Source organism: Cydia amplana, chromosome 12 (genome assembly GCF_948474715.1).
Source record: "Cydia amplana chromosome 12, ilCydAmpl1.1, whole genome shotgun sequence".
Classification (NCBI taxonomy): Eukaryota; Metazoa; Arthropoda; class Insecta; order Lepidoptera; family Tortricidae; genus Cydia; species Cydia amplana.
In genome coordinates, this window is record NC_086080.1 from 2,310,419 (window position 1) to 2,332,749 (window position 22,331).

General features: G+C 40.8%; 1 protein-coding gene across 1 annotated transcript in view; it reads right to left on the reverse strand.

The window, feature by feature from the left end:
• Positions 1 to 268: 268 nt before the first annotated feature.
• Positions 269 to 22,331, reverse strand: part of LOC134652816 (F-box/LRR-repeat protein 4) — a 28,317-nt gene continuing 6,254 nt past the window's right edge. Inside the window, exons 5-13 of the mRNA XM_063507992.1 lie at positions 17,777 to 17,898; positions 13,557 to 13,709; positions 11,067 to 11,164; positions 9,040 to 9,149; positions 7,547 to 7,702; positions 6,592 to 6,757; positions 3,256 to 3,441; positions 1,849 to 1,918; positions 269 to 457 (exon numbers count right to left, since the gene is read on the reverse strand). Of these exons, the coding sequence (XP_063364062.1) occupies positions 347 to 457; positions 1,849 to 1,918; positions 3,256 to 3,441; positions 6,592 to 6,757; positions 7,547 to 7,702; positions 9,040 to 9,149; positions 11,067 to 11,164; positions 13,557 to 13,709; positions 17,777 to 17,898 (1,172 nt within the window). The 3' untranslated portion in view covers positions 269 to 346. The remainder of the gene's footprint in view (positions 458 to 1,848; positions 1,919 to 3,255; positions 3,442 to 6,591; positions 6,758 to 7,546; positions 7,703 to 9,039; positions 9,150 to 11,066; positions 11,165 to 13,556; positions 13,710 to 17,776; positions 17,899 to 22,331) is intronic.

Consider the following 22,331-nt stretch of genomic DNA (forward strand, 5'->3'; position numbering starts at 1 on the left):
TCACAGATGATGTATTTCTGTTGCCGCTATAACAATAAATACTAAAAAGAGAATAAAATAAAGATTTAAGTGGGGCTCCCATACAACAAACGTGATTTTTGACCGAAGTTAAGCAACGTCGGGCGGGGTCAGTACTTGGATGGGTGACCGTTTTTTTGCTTGTTTTACTCTATTTTTTGTTGATGGTGCGGAACCCTCCATGCGCGAGTCCGACTCGCACTTGGCCGGTTTTTATTGCCCGTCCTGATATAATACGTCAATGTATAATTTACCTGCAACACCTACATAGAAATGAATAGATTCCTATCTTCTTCATCAGCACGAACATCGGGCATACGGTGCAGCATCATTCCAGGCTCGGGGCCAGGAACAGAGGGTTTGGTGTGGCGGTCAATGTGGCGGACTGGAAGGACCGCTTTATGCTGACGTGGGGGTAGCGCTCACGCCATTCTAGTACCTGGAAAAATAAGACTACATTGTGTAGGTACTACATATACACATGCCTACATACATACATATACAGGGTGCTTCCTGTAACAGGAGCAATAAATTAAACTAAAGGCTGTACTCCTTAAACTGACCAACATTTGTTCAGCAACTTTTAAAAAATATGAATCCTTTATACTTCCTCTTTTTCATACAAAATAAATATTGCCTTCAATGTACGCTGACATCAGTGTGTTTGAAGTTGCTTGTCACGCTTTAAAAATAACAAAATTTGCAATACATTGTGTCTTAGAATAAACTTTAAAGTGTAATAAAAATCAAAACATGAGTTATTTTCAAAAGTTGCTGAACAAATGTTGGTCAGTTTGAGGAGTACAGCCTACAGTTTAATTTATTGCTCCTGTTACAGGAAGCACCCTGTATAATCACGCCTATTTCCCGAAGGGGTAGGCAGACGCCACGGATTTCCATTTGCTACGATCCTGACATACCTCTTTCGCTTCCGTTACTTTCATAGAGTCTGGCTAGCCAAAAATTGTTGACAGATATTACCTTGTTGTATCACCAATTGTCTATGATTAATAAAAACCTAAAAGTCAGTTGTCAATTTATGTCATTCATTCAAATTGTTTGCGGTTTATAAGGGGCTTATTTTAAATAAATTTAATAAAGTCTATACTGAGTAAGGTCCGCCAACTATTATTTAAGCTCGTAAATAATTACGACAATGTGCGAAGTCGACGTGTAGCGTTGTATAACGAAAAACTGCAATGTTTACAAGTCGTAACCAAATGTAAACAAATTAGGAGGTTGGTGCTCTACAAATATTTTGATACTTAGCGTTTAGCATATTTGGCATAGTACTTATGTAGGGTACTACATATAAATGCCGGGAAATCGGGAATTGCTGGCCAAGTATGATGTAAATGCCCGGGCGCAGCGAGGACATTTAATTCGCATATGCCCATTGGTCGTTTATGCCTATCTCGGCCGTGTGCCGATAGAAGTGAAAACTCACTTCACTATGTTACCGACGCCCGGTGACACGATACATACGTTTAGCGGAGGTATTCTATTTATTTATTATATATTATTATCATTCTCAAATAAGATCACACTTTTTCATTGACATGTTTATTTACATACTGCCATGACAACGTCAAATTATTTGAACATAGGTAAAGAGTCTTGAAAAGGAGTCCGCAACATAAATGTCAAATAACATTGAGTTTTTCTTTATTGATTTAAATGCCATCTAAATTATGAGTGGCCATCTAAACATTACGCCCCTTACGGTCACGTGATCGCCTTACGCTGTCTCGAGTCTATCATTTTGTCCCCACCTCAAAAAGTGCCCAGCGCCGCTAAAGAAGTTTTCACTTCAAAAATAAAATAGTTTACCTGAGATTCTTGTATTTGATCACAGAAACTGACATCCAACAGTCTCAGCTCGTGGCATTCTGCTAAGATCCTGCGAAGAAAATATATTCCAATCAGAACACAATCACAGAATAAATAATAGTACTAGGTACAGAAGATTCACTCTCTAACAAAACGCGTCTATTACGACAGATATGGCCGCTAGGTGGCGCAAGCGCGAGCAGGCGTCCATTCCGTAGCGGTGAGCGGCAACTACTATGGCTAGACACCAAAATTGGTGAGGGAACCCTACTGGTACTAAGATACTTACGCGCCACATATATCAAGGGTGACAGCCCTAACACCCAGCAAGTCAAGCTGTGTCAGCTTGGGGACTCTCGGCAGCAGGTTCCTAAGGTCTCTGTCACACAAAATACAACTCCGTAGAACCCTACACTGGTATTAAGATACTTACGCAGCACATACAGTATGTAACTGGACGAAAAGCAATTACTCAAGCCCGTTAATGTTTAGGTCATACTGAGCAACTTTTACTATGGGACCAACCCCGAAATCACGAAAAAAACATTGACTCTCCCATAGGAAGTTTCAACATCAGACCAGCAAAACGTATGAAACTTCCAATTTTTTTTCCGCGTTTTCGGGGTTGGTCCCATAGTAAAAATTGCTCAGTATGACCTAAACATTAACGGGTTTGAGTAATTGCTTTTCGTTCAGTTACATACTGTATATCAGGTGTGACAGCCCTAACACCCAGCAAGTCCAGCTGTGTCAGCTTGGGGACCCTCGGCAGCAGGTTCCTAAGCTATGTCACACGAAGTACTACAACTCGGTATAACCCTACTGGTACTAAGATACTTACGCGCCACATATATCAGGGGTGACAGCCCTAATACCCAGCAAGTCCAGCTGTGTAAGCTTGGGGACTCTCGGCAGCAGGTTCCTAAGGTCTCTGTCACACAAAATACAACTCCGTAGAACCCTACTGGTACTAAGATACTTACGCGCCACATATATCAGGTGTGACAGCCCTAACACCCAGCAAGTCCAGCTGTGTCAGCTTGGGTACTCTCGGCAGCAGGTTCCTAAGCTATGTCACACAAAATACAACTCCCTAGAACACTAGTTACTTGTACTATACTTACGCGCCACATATATCAGGTGTGACAGCCCTAACACCCAGCAAGTCCAGCTGTGTCAGCTTGGGGACTCTCGGCAGCAGATTCCTAAGCTATGTCACACAAAATACAACTCCCTAGAACACTAGTTACTTGTACTATACTTACGCGCCACATATATCAGGTGTGACAGCCCTAACACCCAGCAAGTCCAGCTGTGTCAGCTTGGGGACTCTCGGCAGCAGGTTCCTAAGGTCTCTGTCACACAAAATACAACTCCGTGGAACCCTACTTGTACTAATATACTTACGCGCCACATATATCAGGTGTGACAGCCCTAACACCCAGCAAGTCCAGCTGTGTCAGCTTGGGTACTCTCGGCAGCAGGTTCCTAAGGTCTCTGTCACACACTCCACGTAAGGCGCCTAGGAATAGCTTGCGGAGTTCGCCGCCGTTTAGCCATGCTAGCCATTCGCCGGAACCGCCGGCTTGGAGACTGAAACAAACAATATTTTATACAATCCTGTACGGATATGATGGTCGTTCTTGTCTACGTGACAGCGTGATAAAATGGTGTCCGTCACTTTCTTTCCCACGGTGTTAAACAGTGACAGTTATTTTATCACGTGGATAAAGATGGATAAAGCTATCCATAATAGGCTGGCTGATGTATAGTGCGACATAAAATAGTAAAAATGAAATAAAATAGAACTAAAAAAAATCCATACTATATTTCGCATCATTATAAATTTCGCGATAGACTCTTCTATAAATGTGTTCAAACCGCGAAAATTTTAAATATTATATTCCATACTATATTGTTGTCATATTTAAGCATTTAAAAAGCGGCCAAGTGCGAGTCGGACTCGCCCATGAAGGGTTCCGTATTTAGGCGATTTATGACGTATAAAAAAAAAACTACTTACTAGATCTCGTTCAAACCAATTTTCGGTGGAAGTTTACATGGTAATGTACATCATATATTTTTTTTAGTTTTATCATTCTCTTATTTTAGAAGTTACAGGGGGGGGGGGGGACACACATTTTACCACTTTGGAAGTGTCTCTCGCGCAAACTATTCAGTTTAGAAAAAAATGATATTAGAAACCTCAATATCATTTTTGAAGACCTATCCATAGATACCCCACACGTATGGGTTTGATGAAAAAAAAAATTTGAGTTTCAGTTCGAAGTATGGGGAACCCCAAAAATTTATTGTTTTTTTTCTATTTTTGTGTGAAAATCTTAATGCGGTTCACAGAATACATCTACTTACCAAGTTTCAACAGTATAGTTCTTATAGTTTCGGAGAAAAGTGGCTGTGACATACGGACGGACAGACAGACGGACAGACGGACAGACGGACAGACGGACAGACAGACAGACAGACAGACATGACGAATCTATTACACTAGTGTGTTTTATTTTAATTTTATTAGTGTCCCACTGCTGAGCAAAGTTCGTAGTTTCCTCCAATCGACCCTGCTGCCTATATTTTCCCACCAATTCAGATAGAAATGGTAGAATGCGTCCAAGTCATCTCGCCATCTCCTTCTCGTGTTTTTTATGATATAGGAGGCAAACGAGCAGACGAATCGCCTAATGGTAAGCGAACACCCGAGGGGTTGAAAGTGCGTTGCCGGCATTTAAGATGGAAGTACGCTCTTTTCTGGAGAGTTTGAAGATCCTATTGGATCGTGTGTAGTTTTATGGATAACGCTCATTTTGAGGCTTAAAGACTCGAACCCCGTAAGACTCTCGAGGCTTAACGCCTCAAAGGCGGCAAAGACGATACGCGTAAAATAAATAAATACAATTCTCAAATATAGTCGAGTCTTCAAAACTTACGAGTCTTGAGGGCTCGAGTCTTGTAGCTTTAAAAAAAAGCGTTATTCACAACACTGATCGTGTATGGTTAAGTATCATAAATATCTTACCACCATCCGACGTCAAATTCCAGCAGCTTCCTGCAGTTGCCGAGCGCCCTGATGCCGGTGGTAGTCAGCGAGGACTTCCAAAAGTCTCCAGAGGTGTTACATGCGCGTTGCCGACCCTAACACTCCGCACCCTCATAGAGCTCTGGCAACCTTTCTCACCCGTCACCTCCTTCTCGTATGTGGTCACAGACAAGACATCCTAAGGATTCCTAGTCTATGCATGTGGTTAACTGGTACATATCTTACCACCATCCGACGTCAAGTTCCTGCAGCTTCCTGCAGTTTCCGAGCGCCCTGATGCCGGTGGTAGTCAGCGAGGACTTCCAAAAGTCTCCAGAGGTGTTACATGCGCGTTGCCGACCCTAACACTCCGCACCCTCATAGAGCTCTGGCAACCTTTCTCACCCGTCACCTCCTTCTCGTATGTGGTCACAGACAAGACATCCTAAGGATTCCTAGTCTATGCATGTGGTTAACTGGTACATATCTTACCACCATCCGACGTCAAGTTCCTGCAGCTTCCTGCAGTTGCCGAGCGCCCTGATGCCGGTGGTAGTCAGCGAGGACTTCCAAAAGTCTCCAGAGGTGTTACATGCGCGTTGCCGACCCTAACACTCCGCACCCTCATAGAGCTCTGGCAACCTTTCTCACCCGTCACCTCCTTCTCGTATGTGGTCACAGACAAGACATCCTAAGGATTCCTAGTCTATGCATGTGGTTAACTGGTACATATCTTACCACCATCCGACGTCAAGTTCCTGCAGCTTCCTGCAGTTGCCGAGCGCCCTGATGCCGGTGGTAGTCAGCGAGGACTTCCAAAAGTCTCCAGAGGTGTTACATGCGCGTTGCCGACCCTAACACTCCGCACCCTCGTAGAGCTGTGGCAACCTTTCTCACCCGTCACCTCCTCGTATGTGGTCACAGACAAGACATCCTAAGGATTCCTAGTCTATGTATGTGGTTAACTGGTACATATCTTACCACCATCCGACGTCAAGTTCCTGCAGCTTCCTGCAGTTGCCGAGCGCCCTGATGCCGGTGGTAGTCAGCGAGGACTTCCAAGTCTCCAGAGGTGTTACATGCGCGTTGCCGACCCTAACACTCCGCACCCTCGTAGAGCTGTGGCAACCTTTCTCACCCGTCACCTCCTCGTATGTGGTCACAGACAAGACATCCTAAGGATTCCTAGTCTATGCATGTGGTTAACTGGTACATATCTTACCACCATCCGACGTCAAGTTCCTGCAGCTTCCTGCAGTTGCCGAGCGCCCTGATGCCGGTGGTAGTCAGCGAGGACTTCCAAGTCTCCAGAGGTGTTACATGCGCGTTGCCGACCCTAACACTCCGCACCCTCGTAGAGCTCTGGCAACCTTTCTCACCCGTCACCTCCTTCTCGTATGTGGTCACAGACAAGACATCCTAAGGATTCCTAGTCTATGTATGTGGTTAACTGGTACATATCTTACCACCATCCGACGTCAAGTTCCTGCAGCTTCCTGCAGTTGCCGAGCGCCCTGATGCCGGTGGTAGTCAGCGAGGACTTCCAAGTCTCCAGAGGTGTTACATGCGCGTTGCCGACCCTAACACTTCGCACCCTCATAGAGCTCTGGCAACCTTTCTCACCCGTCACCTCCTTCTCGTATGTGGTGAAGACAAGACATCCTAAGGATTCCTAGTCTATGCATGTGGTTAACTGGTACATATCTTACCACCATCCGACGTCAAGTTCCTGCAGCTTCCTGCAGTTGCCGAGCGCCCTGATGCCGGTAGGAGTCAGCGAGTAGGACTTCCAAAAGTCCGCGGAGACCAGCTCGGGACAGTTCATGCCTAGCGCTATGGCTACTTCGTCCATGGCTGATATCATCTTGCATGAGCCTGTAAATAAATAAGTTTTTGGCTAAATTTCATTTTTGGTGCAAGCTTTTATCGCTGACTGTACTTTTTCGAGACACAATTAGTTTGCGTTGTTATATCAGAGATTCACTCTCTAACATAACGCGTCTATTACGAAATTACGACAGATATGAAAGCGCGAGCGGGCGTCCCCGTAGCGGCAACTACTACGGCTAAACACCAAAATTGGTGTGGGCCGCATGTACTTGTAGGTACTTGTAGCGACGCGACGAAATCGCGGAGTGAGCCACGACTGATAGAGTTCCCATTGCCACCTCCTGTCTCCATCATCAGATCAGCTCTATGTCATCATAATATTGCATTGTCATCCGATTTACATATATGTATTTATGTGTATATTTACAAATAGGCCAAGTACTATTAAATACTTACCAACGTTGATGTGTTGCAGTTCAGGATTGGACACGACTATAGCCACAGCAGCTGTCGTCGTTATATCTGTCCTGTACAGGTCTAGTCGTTTCAGATTTGTGAGTGTAGAGAGGCACTGCCAGTCTGAGCAGCCGACTACGGAACGGAGGCATAACTATAAACAATAGGCCAAGTACTATTAAATACTTACCAACGTTGATGTGTTGCAGTTCAGGATTGGACACGACTATAGTCACAGCGGCGGTCGTCGTTATATCTGTCCTGTACAGGTCTAGTCGTTTCAGATTTGTGAGTGAAGAGAGGCACTGCCAGTCTGAGCAGTCGACTACGGAACGGAGACAACTAGAAACAATAGGCCAAGTAATATTAAATACTTACCAACATTGATGTGTTGCAGTTCAGGATTGGACACGACTATAGCCACAGCAGCTGTCGTTGTTATATCTGTCCTGTACAGGTCTAGTCGTTTCAGATTTGTGAGTGAAGAGAGGCACTGCCAGTCTGAGCAGCCGACTACGGAACGGAGGCATAACTCTGGAAACAATGGAAAATAAATTAGGAATAATGGGGTTTTTCAAACTTAATCCGTACTCTGCGATATAAATAGCGTTGATTAAGACTCGAGTCCTTTGAGTCCTCTACTTTAAGACTCGACTTAGTATTTCAAGCTCTTATAATTAAGTCTTAACTCGAGTTCTTCTCAACTTGTTAGAGACCCGAGTCTGTTGTAGCCTTGAGTCCTTTTCAGAGATTTTATTTTTACAATATAACAAATTTCATTGTCTTCGTGTAAAATTCATGGGTTAGGTAACTTAGGTACACCATGCTACTATCTAGTAAATATTCAGATAAGACCTACAAAATTGTAGACGGAATCTTTATTCGGAGGCTCAAGTCTTTAAAGGCTCGGAAGTATTTTTAATGGAGTTTCGTAAAAACGAGTGGAATTCTTCAAATTTAGGTCATGTCTGACAACTTTTATTATGGAACACATCTTAAAGTATCATATTAAGTATTTAATATTAAATACTGCTATAAAAGGACATAACGAATTGTAAGACTATGCACTTTATTGGCAATTAGTGTCAACCATATAGTGTTAGGTTACAATTAAGCGTAGGTATATAAATAATGCGTTAATGTGACTAACTCATTGAATGTTATTATTATCTGGCTATTCAATTTCGGGTAGTTGCAAGTTTTAATTACATACATAACATTTATTATGCTGATGATTTGAAGGCTAAATTGCTAAGGTGTGTAGCAAAAGTTTTTTTTATATTTTTTTTTTTTTTTTATTTTACTTTATTAGGTACACTAAACAGACATCGTACAATATCATGGGTAAATACAATTGTACATTATGGCTTAAATCTAGCACGAGATCCAAAACAAGTGTACACAGCATGTTTTACAATTTAGCGGAAATATTACAAACTAATTAACACCATATTATAGCTACAGTGCTAGCTATATCTAAGAGTTGAAAAAGAAAATTACACTACACCTTATAAAACAAAGTCTCCCGCCCCGTCTCTGTCTGTCTGTCGCGTCAAAAACTACTAAACGGATTTTCATGCGATTTTCACCTATCAATAGAGTGATTCTTGAGAAAGGTTTAGGTGTATAATTTATTAATACATTCAGTTCCGAAAACCCGACTATCGGGTATTTTATGATTTCGTTTCCAGGCCGGACGACCCGATAGTCGGGATCGTGGTACTACAGCTTTATATGACGAAATTGTTGTGGCCTGATGTCTTGTTTGGCTGGGTGGAAATGAATGTGTTAAGGTTTACCCGTGTGAGGCCGGGGCGGATCGCTAGTCTTACAGTATGTAGAGTTTTCTAACGAGTTATAAATATGCAAACCTTGAAGGTAAATAGAGGTGTCAACGATCGCTCTTAGCACGGCGTTGTTAACGAACTTGCAGCAATTCATCCTTAAGTGTGTTAACTCGGCGCCATTGTCTTTGAGGAAGCTGTAAATTAAGAAAATTACATAAGATATTTTGATTTAAACTAACACGATTCTCACTCATACTTTTGTAACTAACACGTGACTTAATCACGTAAGGTTAAGTGGACTTCGTGGTCACAGGCAGACAGGCAGAGTCTGCCTGTGACCATGAACTTAACGTCACGTTCGAAACGTCAGGCCATAAATAAACGTAAGTCTTACGCGATTAAGTCCCGTGTTAGTTATAAAAGTAAAAAGGTGTTTTTCGACATTTTTCACGACGCGGCATTTTGGCAACCTTTTGGCATATTAAAACACTAGCTTTTGCCCGCGACTTCGTCTCCGCGGAATCAGTAATTTATGTAACTATTATTTTATCCAATCTGCGTTTTGTTGATTCCCCATAAAAACGTCGACCCCCCTTTTAGGGTTATTTCTTAAATGAAAACTACGCTTTGCCCTTCCCCGGGACTCAAACTATCTCTATACCAAATTTCAACTAAATCGTGCACCAGCGCCGGTGCTACACCGCGCGGACTCAGTTCCTATCGACAAAGTGTGTTATGCAGTTGTTGGTAAGTCCCCATATAAAATTCCACACCTTTAAGGGATGATTTCTGGGATAAAAACTATCCTGTCCTCCCTCGGGCCTCAAACAAAATCTCTATACCAGTTCAGCGGTTTAAGCGTGAAGAGGTAACAGACAGACAGACAGACTTCCTTTTATAATATTAATATTAGTATGGAAGTATGGATTTGTAACTTTCCGTAACTAAAATAGGTATGAGTTACCTAATATCGCACACTACTCACAAATTCTAAATGGCATTCTATATATTTAATGCTGAATACCTGAATAAGTTAGGGGCCGCGAAATCGAAACCAAGCTCGAGGAAAATATACATCACAATTCTAACTCCCTTTTTTTCACTACCAAGCTATTTACTAATATAACTTGATCCTGTTATCCTTAACAATTGTTCCTAAACAAAGATCTTATTTATAGTGGTTTATTTTGCCAAAAGTTCGTGTTTGGTAGGCGTTGGGAATACATTCCACATATTATCTCCTATGTCAGTTCACATCAAACAGTAACTGTACTACAAATAAAGGCCACAAAATTTCGAAATCAGAGCCGAAGCATCAGCATAATCAGATAACAGGAATTATACGTTTCATCCTTTTAATATTGCCATAATAACATAAATGTTTTCGTGGCAAAGCTGCCAGTGTGATGAGGACATTTTCGCGGACAGGCAGGATACATTTTTTCAATACTTGAGACTCAAATAAAAAATAACGGTATAAATATCTATTTATGTACCTGAGTCGTTAACTTTTATTGTATTGTCAAATTTGTCTACAAAAGTATAATCTTTTTATAAAATGTCTTTAACCTAATAGGAAATTTTTGGCCTACAACATAACGTTATGAAACTGCAATGATAGAAATATAAGACATAACACTACTATATTGGCATCTCAGTAAAAAGATACAGCAATGTCAATGTTGCTTTGTAAGATGTTACAGTGTAGAGGGCACGGAAAAATCAACTGTAACGTCATGCACTAAGATTCATTATCGATCACCTTTGGCCCGTTTAAATGACTAGACAATTTTCCCAATGCATTGTCCGACAGTGTTGAAAAGATTGCAATTGACATTGACTTAACTGAACATTAAGTTAATGCGATTAATTGTGAGATGTAATTGTAAAGCCGGAAAGTAGATCTATTTACAATGGAACAAGATGGCGATTAATTGAGTTAATAGTAATGTGTACAGTCACGCTCCATGATTGTTACGCCATTTAGGGTTCTAGCTAAATTGGACATCATATAGCGTAAGTATGAAACAACCAATTTAGCTAGGACCCTATATTAGTACGGATAAATAGTACTTATAGATACAGAAATCATAACTAGACAAATGACTTACTTTACAACGTAGTTGGGAAGTATCATAAGATGGCTTCCACACCATGACAGGTCAAGTTTCTGAAGGAATTTGCACCGCATTGAAAGAGTCACCAGTACCTGCAAATATGTATTATTTATTTAAACTTTATTGCACAAATTATATGCAACAACTACATATTTATAAAATACATACTACAGGTTTTATAGGCGAAAACTGTTGATTTATATTATGTATCCTAGCCGAAACTACGAGGGTTCGAAAATACGACGTAACGTGCCGAGAAAAGATATGCACTGCCTTTTGCCGTTTGTCTCGTCTTGGCGGGGGCACGGCCGTGCCCCCAGATATGTTATGGTTATTTTTAATAAATTAAGAAGTAAACAATAAAAAAACTCAAATCACATTAGTTGCATGGGAGCCCCACTTAAATATTTCTTTTATTTTGTTTTTATAGTAGGTATTTGTTGCTATAGCGGCCACAGAAATACATCATCTGTGAAAATTGCAACTGTCTAGCTATCAAGGTTCATGAATTACAGCCTGGTGACAGACAGACGGACGGACGGACGGACAGCGGAGTCTTAGTAATAGGGTACGGAACCCTAAAAAGAAGCAATGATTCTACTATTAATCCGCTTAAAGACGTCACCATATAGCGTTATGCTTTTATTATAGCGTTTTGTCTTTGACAGCGGTCAGGCAAAACTAATTTTACTTCCGAGCTATGAATAGCAGTACAGTAAATAAAGCTGTTTGGTAGAGAATCGTCGTTTTTTCTAGGCAGGCAACATTTGGAATATTCCATATAGCTATAGTATGTCAAGCAATTTACGTCAGTAGAAAAAAGCGGCAAATTTTAAAAATGTAGGCGCCAAAAGCTATCGTCCCATAGAAAATTTGAATTTCGCGCCTTATTTACTGACAAAGTTGTTGAACAGACTATAATTATTGACGCAACCTGACAAGATTTCACGAGAATCGGTTGAGAAATACGACCACTGGCCCGATTGTCAAACAAAAGCTTGTAACTTGTAATACAAGCGGATGTCACTTTATGACAGCTTTTGTTAGAAAGGGACTTCCACTTGTATTACACCTATTACAAGTTACAAGCTTTTGAGAAACGGGCCCCTGTAGAGAACATCCGGAAATCCGGACATACGAAAGCATTTTTGCCCAAGCTGAAAAGAAAGTGTCATCGCTCAGGTTTCACACTCGTTAGGCCAATGAATAGCGGAACTGTTAGAATATGTACGTACATACACATAGTTCATACTTACTTGGGATAGCACGCAATGCCAATACAGCCTGTCAAAGCTACGATAGGGGATGGCGTCAGAGGCGAGTCTGTTGAAATGTCTGTTGTTCAGACATTTATGAACACCTTGGCCGCTCCGATATATCTGATAGTGAGTGTATATTGAGGGCATGCCAGCAGAAGTCATCGCTAGGTTTCATACTTACTTGAGATTGCACGCAATGCCAATACGGCCTGCGATACAGGATGGCGTCAGACGCTAGCCTGTTGAAATGTCTGTTGTTCCGATATTTATGAACACCTTGGCCGCTCCGATATATCTGATAGCGACTGTATTATATTAGGGGCATTCCACCAGAAGTCAAAGAAAGAAAATGTCATATAATTATCGACACAACCTCACAAGATGTCACGAGAATCGTTTGAGAAATGCGACCTGTAGAGAGCCAGACAGACATAGGATAGCATATTTTTGCCCAGGCTGAACAGCAGACTTGGAATTGTTAGAATATGTAGATAGTTCATACTTACTTGAGATTGCACGCAATGCCAATACGGCCTAAAGTCAATGCTGCGATACAGGATGGCGTCAGACGCTAGCCTGCTGAAATGCATGTTGACTTGTTCACAGATTTATGAACACCTTAGCCACTTTTAGTGACGTCACAGTTTATATAGACAATTGGTTTCATACTTACATGGGATTGCACGCAATGCCAATACGGCCTAAGGTCAATGCTGCGATACAGGATGGCGTCAGACGCTAGCCTGTTGAAATGTCTGTTGTTTAGATATTTGTGAACACCTTGGCCGCTCCGATATAATACATCTGATGGGTGATTGTATATTGGGGGCGTTCCACTGGAAGATTTTTGTCAGTGACGAGACTGTTATTTAGATAGGTAGAAGTACATAGTATATTACTTACTTGGGATTGCACGCAAGCCAATACGGCAGTGGTTCCTAACCTGGGGGTAATTACCCCCGTGGGGGTAAAACTGGTATTTTACGGGGGTAATAAGCTAACCTAATTTAACAATACAACAAACGTACACGTTTTATTTTTTATTATCATTGGGAGAAGGGGTAAAATCAGGTTCCCTAGTTAGTCATAGGGGTGACCGGAATGAAAAGGTTAGGAACCACTGCAATACGGCCTAAGGCATGGCAAGGAAGGCGTCAGACGCTAGCCTGTTGAAATGCACGTTGACTTGTTCAGATATTTATGAACAGATTGGTTTCGTACTTACTTGAGATTGCACGCAATGCCAATACGGTCTAAGGTCAATGCTACGATACAGGATGGCGTCAGACGCTAGCCTGTTGAAATGTCTGTTGACTTGCGCGCAGCGGCACAACGATTGCATGTCTAGATACTTCATCACGCAGAGGATCGTCTCGTCCTGAAAGGATAATATGTGTTAAAGCGTGCTAATGCTTATGTAATGTTTAGATAAATGATGGGTTGATTGTTGGGTTTTCGTTATGATAAAATGACAGAACATCTTCAATAATTGGTCCAGAAAAAAATAGCAGATCATATTAATGAATATATGAATGACTGGCAAAGAGTTTCGATATTCATATGAACCAGGTAGCATTGAATTTGGTGAAGTTCAGTGTTCAGTACTATTGGCTGGGTTAGCCTCTTTTAGGTACTATATGCACATTATGATCCAAAGAAAACTTTTTTACTATTTTTACATAATGGCAGGTGGCCAAATCTGGCTATAGCAACACAGATGTGTTATGGTGTTGTAATCGCGGCAACAAATGTTTCTCAAAACACTATTTTACCAATGCACCTCTTTTATAAGTACAGTCGCCATCAGATATACCGGAGCGGCCAAGGTGTTCACAATATCTGAACACGCACTCTTAACGCTCTGACAATTTTCCCCCCTTACTAATGACAGTAGTGACCATACGCCACTTTTAAGTATCAGAAAATTAACTAAAAGTGACTGTCACAACTCCAGTTGACAAATTTTCCAGTATTTACTAAGCAAACTGGGCCAAAAGGATAAAAGAGGCACGAGGAACATATTCTTCTATTTATAGGTCGTTATGTTGATACTGGCCGCCGTTACTGGGGACGGATTCTTATGAATCGTAATATTGTTTATGTTAGTACTTTCCAGATGGTATACCTCTGTAAGGCCAGAGCACACTGACAGCGTGTGCGTAGACGTGCACGTGCGCTAAATGTTGGAGCCGTGCACGCACACGTCACGCAAGCGGTGTGCCGTCTCTCATAAGGACCTGTATATTACAACGTACACGTTCACGTCTACGCGCACGCATTCGGTGTGCACAGGGCTGTATTATACGAGAAAGCGCGAGAAAAAATGTAGACACTTAGAGTTGGGCTCATATCCGGTGAACTTTTTGTTTCATTCCACCAGAACTTACCAATTTAATCAACTTTTATTTTGTATAACTGGCCATGTCGCTCAGACGCATAGTTTCCGAGATATTATAATCGAAAAACCGAAAAATATGTGGTTTGACGTCATCGGCACTAAAAACACGAACCCTACTCAAAAAGTACCTAAGTCATGTCGAACACCGACACACCATTGAATTTACATAGGTTCAACTGGTTCAAGTAAACATTTATTTCAGTTTAAAATACAAGGATACCAGACTCAGTAACAGTACTTAATGTCGACACCTCTTTTTGAGTTATTCTGTCCCATCAGCCATGGGACAATATTAGCACAGTTTGTTGGAAGAACTGGTGTACCACGTTCTACTAACATGCTTAATATATGGCCCATCATGGAAAGGATTGATAACTACCATAAAATAGTACGAAAAATAGGAAATATTCGCACATGTATCGTACGACATTTTATAGTACATGGTCCTTTAAATTTTCGACATAGTTGCGTATTGTGCTAATTATCGCACTAGTGCGGTAAAGTAGCACCTAGTGTAGGTACTGTAAATTCATATATATAAGATACATAAATAGTGGGTACTTCGTGTTTCGTTTAAGTAATAAAAAAAATAGTTAAAAACTATGACTATTTAAGACAATTTAAATTGCAATGATTAATAAAATTTATAAAATGTATTTACTTAGCCAGGCAATCAAAGTTAATGGACGAAACGAATAAATCCTTTTTAAGGAATAACTAATTGCAATATTAATGCAGTGTCCAATTTCCTTATCGTTACAAGGTCTCCTTTCTATCCCTACTAATATTTTAAATGCGAAATCAACTTTGTCTGTATGTCTGTTACCTTTTGACGCTTAAACCGCTGAACCGATTTAAATTAATTTTGGTAGATAGAAAGCCCGAGGAAGGAAATAAATAGTCGTTTTTAACTTTTTATCATCATCATCATCTTCATCATACGCAGACGAAGTGGCGGCCAGAAGCTAGTAGGTACTTACACTCGCCATCAGATATATCGGAGCGGCTAAGGCGATCACAAATATCTGAACGCGCCTCTAATGTTAAACACCTCGGCCGCTCCAATATATTTGATGGCGACTGTACTTTTGGCTAAGAACGTCACATTTTATAGCAAGTTATTCATATGGTATGACATGACATACAAATCTCGGGATTTTGTTACTGGTATATGAATACTTAGAATATTTTAACTAAATACGTTTAGAAAACTTTGTTGTTGTAATGTAGCTATAGTTTGTTCGGAAAAAGAAGAGTCGTGGAATGTATTGGGCCCCATACATTCCACGACTCTTCTCTTTCCGCACAGACTCTATAAGTAGATGAAATTTTTACTTGTCCAAGTAAACCCTTTTCGCATCGACGTAGGTTCTACAAATGGCAGTTAAGTGTGTAGCTGCCTATTAAAAGTATAATAGGCTATAAAAACTATTTTAAGTGTAGGTTGACGAGATTCTGCGTTTTCAATGCCAAGTTATAATGAACGAGATAAGAAAATTCACCGCAGAGAACGTGGAAACCTAATAGAGACGTACAAAATACAATTTGGGCACTATATGACCTCAAGGATCATAGGTAAGTATTATTAGAAAACGGAAGAAGGATATGGCTCTTGTGGTACCAGAGGGGCTGCAAGTGCCTTGCCTGCCTTCAAAAAAAAATAGGGACATTCTTACACTAATTGATTAAGTCCCACGGTAAACTCAAGAAGGCTTGTGTTGTACCCAGACAACATTGACGTATAATATCTAAGGACGGGCTAATGGGGCACTAAACATCGTACTAGTTCAGCGGTGCTACCCACGAATTCCAGCCAATCGTGCAGTCTAACGCGACTAGTTGCGAAGCGCGCGTAATGCGAACTCGTCAACCAATCGCGCGCGTGATGCGAACTCATCAACCAATCACGTTGTAGCGATTTCACACCGCTGTACTGGCCCCTGTCATGCCTCATTATTATTGCCCGTAAAGCCAGTCCCTAGATATCTATGTCAATGCCAGACAACGATATATGTAATGTAATACACGTACCTACGTATCGGTCCGGAAATACCGTAGGCGACATTTCATTCAGCAAACTAATCTATTAAAGTCACTTTTACGTATTTAGCTAAAGAATGATATAATTTTTTCCCAACACCATTGTTAGAAACGCATAACGTAAATGTTATCACATGACTCATGTTGTGTCTAGGTCAGGAATCCATGGCTATTGTTTTGATAAGTGCAACCGGCAATTATTGTGACTTGCTATGATTAGACACACGTACGCACACATAGATAAGTACACATTAGATTAAGGAGGCTGTCTGTACTTCGAGGCCGGACGTGCAAGAGCTAAAGATCTACGGGGTGCCTAGCCAACGTACAAATCTGTGGCGTAGCGTACTCAACTACTCATCTCTCTTTATCACTCTTCTAATATTATTGCGACGGAGACAGTTACGATTCGTTCGCTACGGAGCGTAAGCGATTGTAACGTTGGCTACGCACCCAAAGGTGATTCCGAGTTCTGACGTTTAAGGGGCCGTCCTAATACTGCGCGATTATCGTGACACGGGCGTGGATCGTTTATCATCCGATTCCGGATCCGGTTTCTTTCCGGGATATTGTTCAATAAAAGTTTTGACTGGCTAAAATCAATTTCTTTTTCTTGAAGGTTTCAAGGCCGTATCGTCCGGAAATAGCGCAGGCAGTCCACTTCACAATTTATATACACGTAGCGAGGCAGTAACTTTCTGGAGCTACGCACAGTTGAGGCTTGCCAACCATCTAAAAGGTGAAGATGGAATGTTGTCGCGTGGCCGATGGCGGAAAGAAGCGGCAGGGATTAAGCTGAAAAATTCCACTATAGGTATAAGTGTAACGCCTGAGTGGACGCTCGAGTTGGGCGTGCAGCGGGGCGGGGCGTGCGGCGTGCATGTTAAACAAATGCAAGCGTATAGGAGCGGCCTTAGTGCACGCTGCTCAAATTACTTGTGAGCCCGACGCCACGCTGCACGCCCCGCCGAACGCTCCGCTCAGAGCGTTCTTACACTAAAACTTACTGGTAACCGTTCAAAGTCTCCGGGCGGAGGCCCCGTGTCTATCTGCATCTTGGCCCCTAGCGCCGCGGGCGGCATGACCGACTCGTGCAGGTTGGACGCCATTATTTTATGCAACAGCTGACCTGTTGACAAACGCTACCGTTGTATATATGTGGAATCGCATAATTTGTGTACCTATCTATAGAAAGATTTCCTCAATCATACAAACAAACACTTCTTCTTCCAGTGCCATCTACCGGAGGTAGGCTATCATGAGGGCTATACGAACTTTAGACACAGCTGCGCGGAATAATGAGCGTGTGCTCTGTTTGAACCATGTTCGGAGATTTTTGAGCCATGAGTTACGTATTCGTCCGGATGATCTTTTCCCTTGGATCTTTCCTTGGATAATGAGTTGAAGTTCATACTTCTCGTTTCGCATGATATGACCAAGATACTGTAGCTTGCGTACAAACAAACACATACATTTAATCATACTTACTTCCCAGGGAGGTAGATAGGGCAGGCTGTAGAAATTACGAACGGATTTGTAGGAAGAAAAAAACCTCGTAGCAGCAAAAGACGGTTAAATTCAACTTTGGGGGGTCCGTTCTACGAGACATTTATATTTTGGGGTCATTTTGAGCTCTAGTCAGACTTCTGTTTTAGAGAATATTACGCGAAACTCTGCGTAGGGGGCGGCACTACCACAATTACTCACAAATTCACAATCTGACGGTCTACCTGAAACGAGAGTCGAAATGTTGTTATCTAACCTTGGCGGCAGAACATTGCAGTTCGTTGAAAATAACTATAAAATGACGTCGCTCTCTTCGTCTCTTCTACCTACTAATTCCATACTAACAATTATTTAGACGTTTCATAAGGGCAAGCTGATATCACTCAATAATAAAATAGCCTATTTTAGCCCCTTTTGCACTATTACGTCGATGTAATATAAGTCAGAAGCGATTATATTCATGTAAGAGATGACCTGTTGAATAACCGTTAGTAAACACTAAATGTAGGTCAAACTAGGTATAAGTAGGTGAATCAACTATTTCTTGTTATATTCCGTCCCGTCAGCCAGGCGACATTAGTAGCAGTTTGTTTGACAAACTCTTAACTGTTTTTAGGGTTCCGTACCTCAAAAGGAAAAAACGGAACCCTTATAGGATCACTCGTGTTTCTCTCTGTCTGTCTGTCCGTCTGTCACAGCCTATTTTCTCCGAAACTACTGGACCAATTAAGTTTGGCACACATATTATGTAAGTTTGTGACCAAAAGATGGGCGTGTAACGTAAATAAAATAATTTTAAATATGGAGGCCATTTTTGGGGGGTAAATGAGAAAATTTAAAAAATAGTTTTTAAAACTATATCGTAGTAGTAGTACATAGTAGTAAAATACTTTATTGTACAAAGAGAAACATAAAACATGAAAGAACACACATCATTAGTACAAAGGCGAACTTATCCCTTTCAGGGATCTCTTCCAGTTAACCCTTGAGCAATTTAGGGAGAATTGGAGAACAGTAGACATAAAAGCTGTACTAATCGGCATAAAGATAAAAGATTTAATATCCTACAAGATAGGTCAAACCTATATCCTACTATAAGTATATACAAAGTATGGAATATGAAATATAACAAATATGTAAACAGCTATATATATTTGAAATATATAATACATATAATACATTCTATACGATATAATACATATATACTAAAACTACCTAACCGCATACATCTTTTTGATTCAAGTTCCGTCAGAAAGCCATAACTTCTTTAAATTCGCCTTTAGCTTTATCGTGTTACATATCAAATGAAAGAGTTCATTGTAAGAATCTCAATTTTTTTTTTTTATAATTTTAGGATAAATAGTTTAGCAGTTATTCAAGAAAATAGGCAAAAAATGACCATTCCCCCTCCCTCCTTATCTTCGAAACTACTGGGTCTAAAATTTTGAAAAAAGTACACAAAATAGTTCTTTACCTATAGATGACAGGAAAACCTATTAGAAATGTGCAGTCAAGCGTGAGTCGGACTTAATGTACGGAACCCTTGCAGCGCGAGTCCGACTCGCACTTGTTAACCGCCTTCAAAAAAAAAGGAGGTTCTCAGTTTGACCCGTATGTATGTATGTATGTATGTATGTATATTTGTTCGCGATTATCTCGCGTTTGGCTGAACCGATTTTGATGCGGTTTTCAGAAAAGTGTTTGTTACATTCTGGAGAAGGTTTTAGTATACATAGATCTGAGCTGATGCTGAACCCTGGCTGTACCTAGTGGAACTCAGGTTTGGTGCAACATAGGTAGACGCTGTTTTTGTCATCCGACACGCCTTGACGAGCACTTGGGAGAGCAGTACCCAAGATAGAGCTGATGCTGAACCCTGGATGACCTAGTGGAACTCAGGATGTGCCTAGTGGAACTCAGGTTTGGTGCAACATAGGCCCACGCTATTTTGGTCATCCGTCACATCTTGATGAGCACTTGGGAGAGCAGTGCCCAAGATAGAGCTGATGCTGAACCCTGGCTGTACCTAGTGGAACTCGGGTTTGGTGCAACATAGGCCCACGCTACTTTGGTCATCCGTCACATCTTGATGAGCACTTGGGAGAGCAGTACCCAAGATAGAGCTGATGCTGAACCCTGGCTGTACCTAGTGGAACTCGGGTTTGGTGCCACATAGGCCCACGCTACTTTGGTCATCCGTCACATCTTGATGAGCACTTGGGAGAGCAGTACCCAAGTTAGAGCTGATGCTGAACCCTGGCTGTACCTAGTGGAACTCAGGTTTGGTGCAACATAGGCCCACGCTATTTTGGTCATCTGTCACATCTTAATGAGCACTTGGGAGAGCAGTACCCAAGATAAAGCTGATGCTGAACCCTGGCTCACCTAATGGAACTCAGGTTTGGTGCAACATAGGCCCACGCTATTTTGGTCATCCGTCACATCTTAATGAGCACTTGGGAGAGCAGTACCCAAGATAAAGCTGATGCTGAACCCTGGCTCACCTAATGGAACTCAGGGTTGGTGCAACATAGGCCCACGCTATTTAGGTCATCCGTCACATCTAGAAAACCAAACCAAATTAACTTAATATTAAATTACACTAAAACTAAATGGAGAGCCTAACAAACTAGTATATTTTAGCCCAAAACCTAAAATAAATGAAGTACCTACCTATCACTAAAAAGTAAAAAATAAAATAAAATAAATAAAAAAAGAATTAAAAATTTAAAAATAAACAAAAATAAAACCAAAATATATTAACTTAATATAATATCTTTTTTTTTAAAAAGGGAACCGCCTTCAAAAAACCAACCCACTGAAAAGCACAAAATAATTTTTATATAGCACCCCTATACGTCTCCAGTCCCTATCCCGTCGTAAAGCAAGTTTCTGCCAAAAAGTAATTAATACCTAATAATAAGAAAGTTAATAATCATCCGGGTAATTACTTAGTTTTTGAAGGCGGTGCCAAACCAACAAAAACATTCTTTACTACCATTCAGCAAAAAAATACGAGTAAGTAGTACCTACAAGAACTAAATTAATGAGTAAACTAAGTATGTCTTTATAATGCAAGTAAGTGCAGTTCTTCGTTGTCTAAAATATCGGTTCTCAAACATTTTGGTTTGGCACCGACTGCAAAAACTAAGTAATTACCCGGATGATTATTAACTTTCTTATTATTAGCTATTAATTACTTTTTGGCAGAAATTTGCTTTACGACGGGATAGGGACTGGAGACGTATAGGGGTGCTATATAAAAATTATTTTGTGCTTTTCAGTGGGTTGGTTTTTTGAAGGCGGTTCCCTTTTTAAAAAAAAAGATATTTTTACGAACGGACGAAGTAAAATGTTTCCAGAACTGAACCAGAACACGTAGGTATATTGTAATACCTATAGGTATACGTACCTAATGGTGTAATGACGTCTTTTGGCGTTTCCATTTCATACCTATCACTACAAACATCAGTATGTTGCAGTTTTAGAATATTACACCAACCTAATTGCCTAATTACTTTCCTAAGACTACAAACTTCTATTTATAACTTCAAGGTGACATAGAAATATCTTCTTACTTCATTAGATAAATCAATGTCAATAGCTGACGCAACATAGGTACTATAAAGCTAATAAAATATCGAACGTTTACCTATTTAATTTTTATTATGAAAAACTTGGGAAAATATGTTTTCTTAACATATTTCACAAAGAATATACAATCGCGAGCAAAGAAACGGAATCAATTCACATTTTGGCTTCGCCGCTCAATAACTTTTCTTATTTTCATGCAATCTTGAAAAAAAATTGTATCAAATTTAAGTCAATGTGGCTTTTAAAATTATGGCTTCAGTCCAGTGGGACCATTTCGCAAGTATCAAGGTATTAGGAGCAATGTAATACGACTATAATTGTACGACTATACTTGTAAAGCGATACCTAGCTAGCCTTTATAAGAAGTACGTGGACTACCGGCCGTTGACTCCAAAATTGTGGTTAAGCGCGCTTCAAGACTAATTCTCCATTCACTGCACACCACCACATTAGTTTACTGTA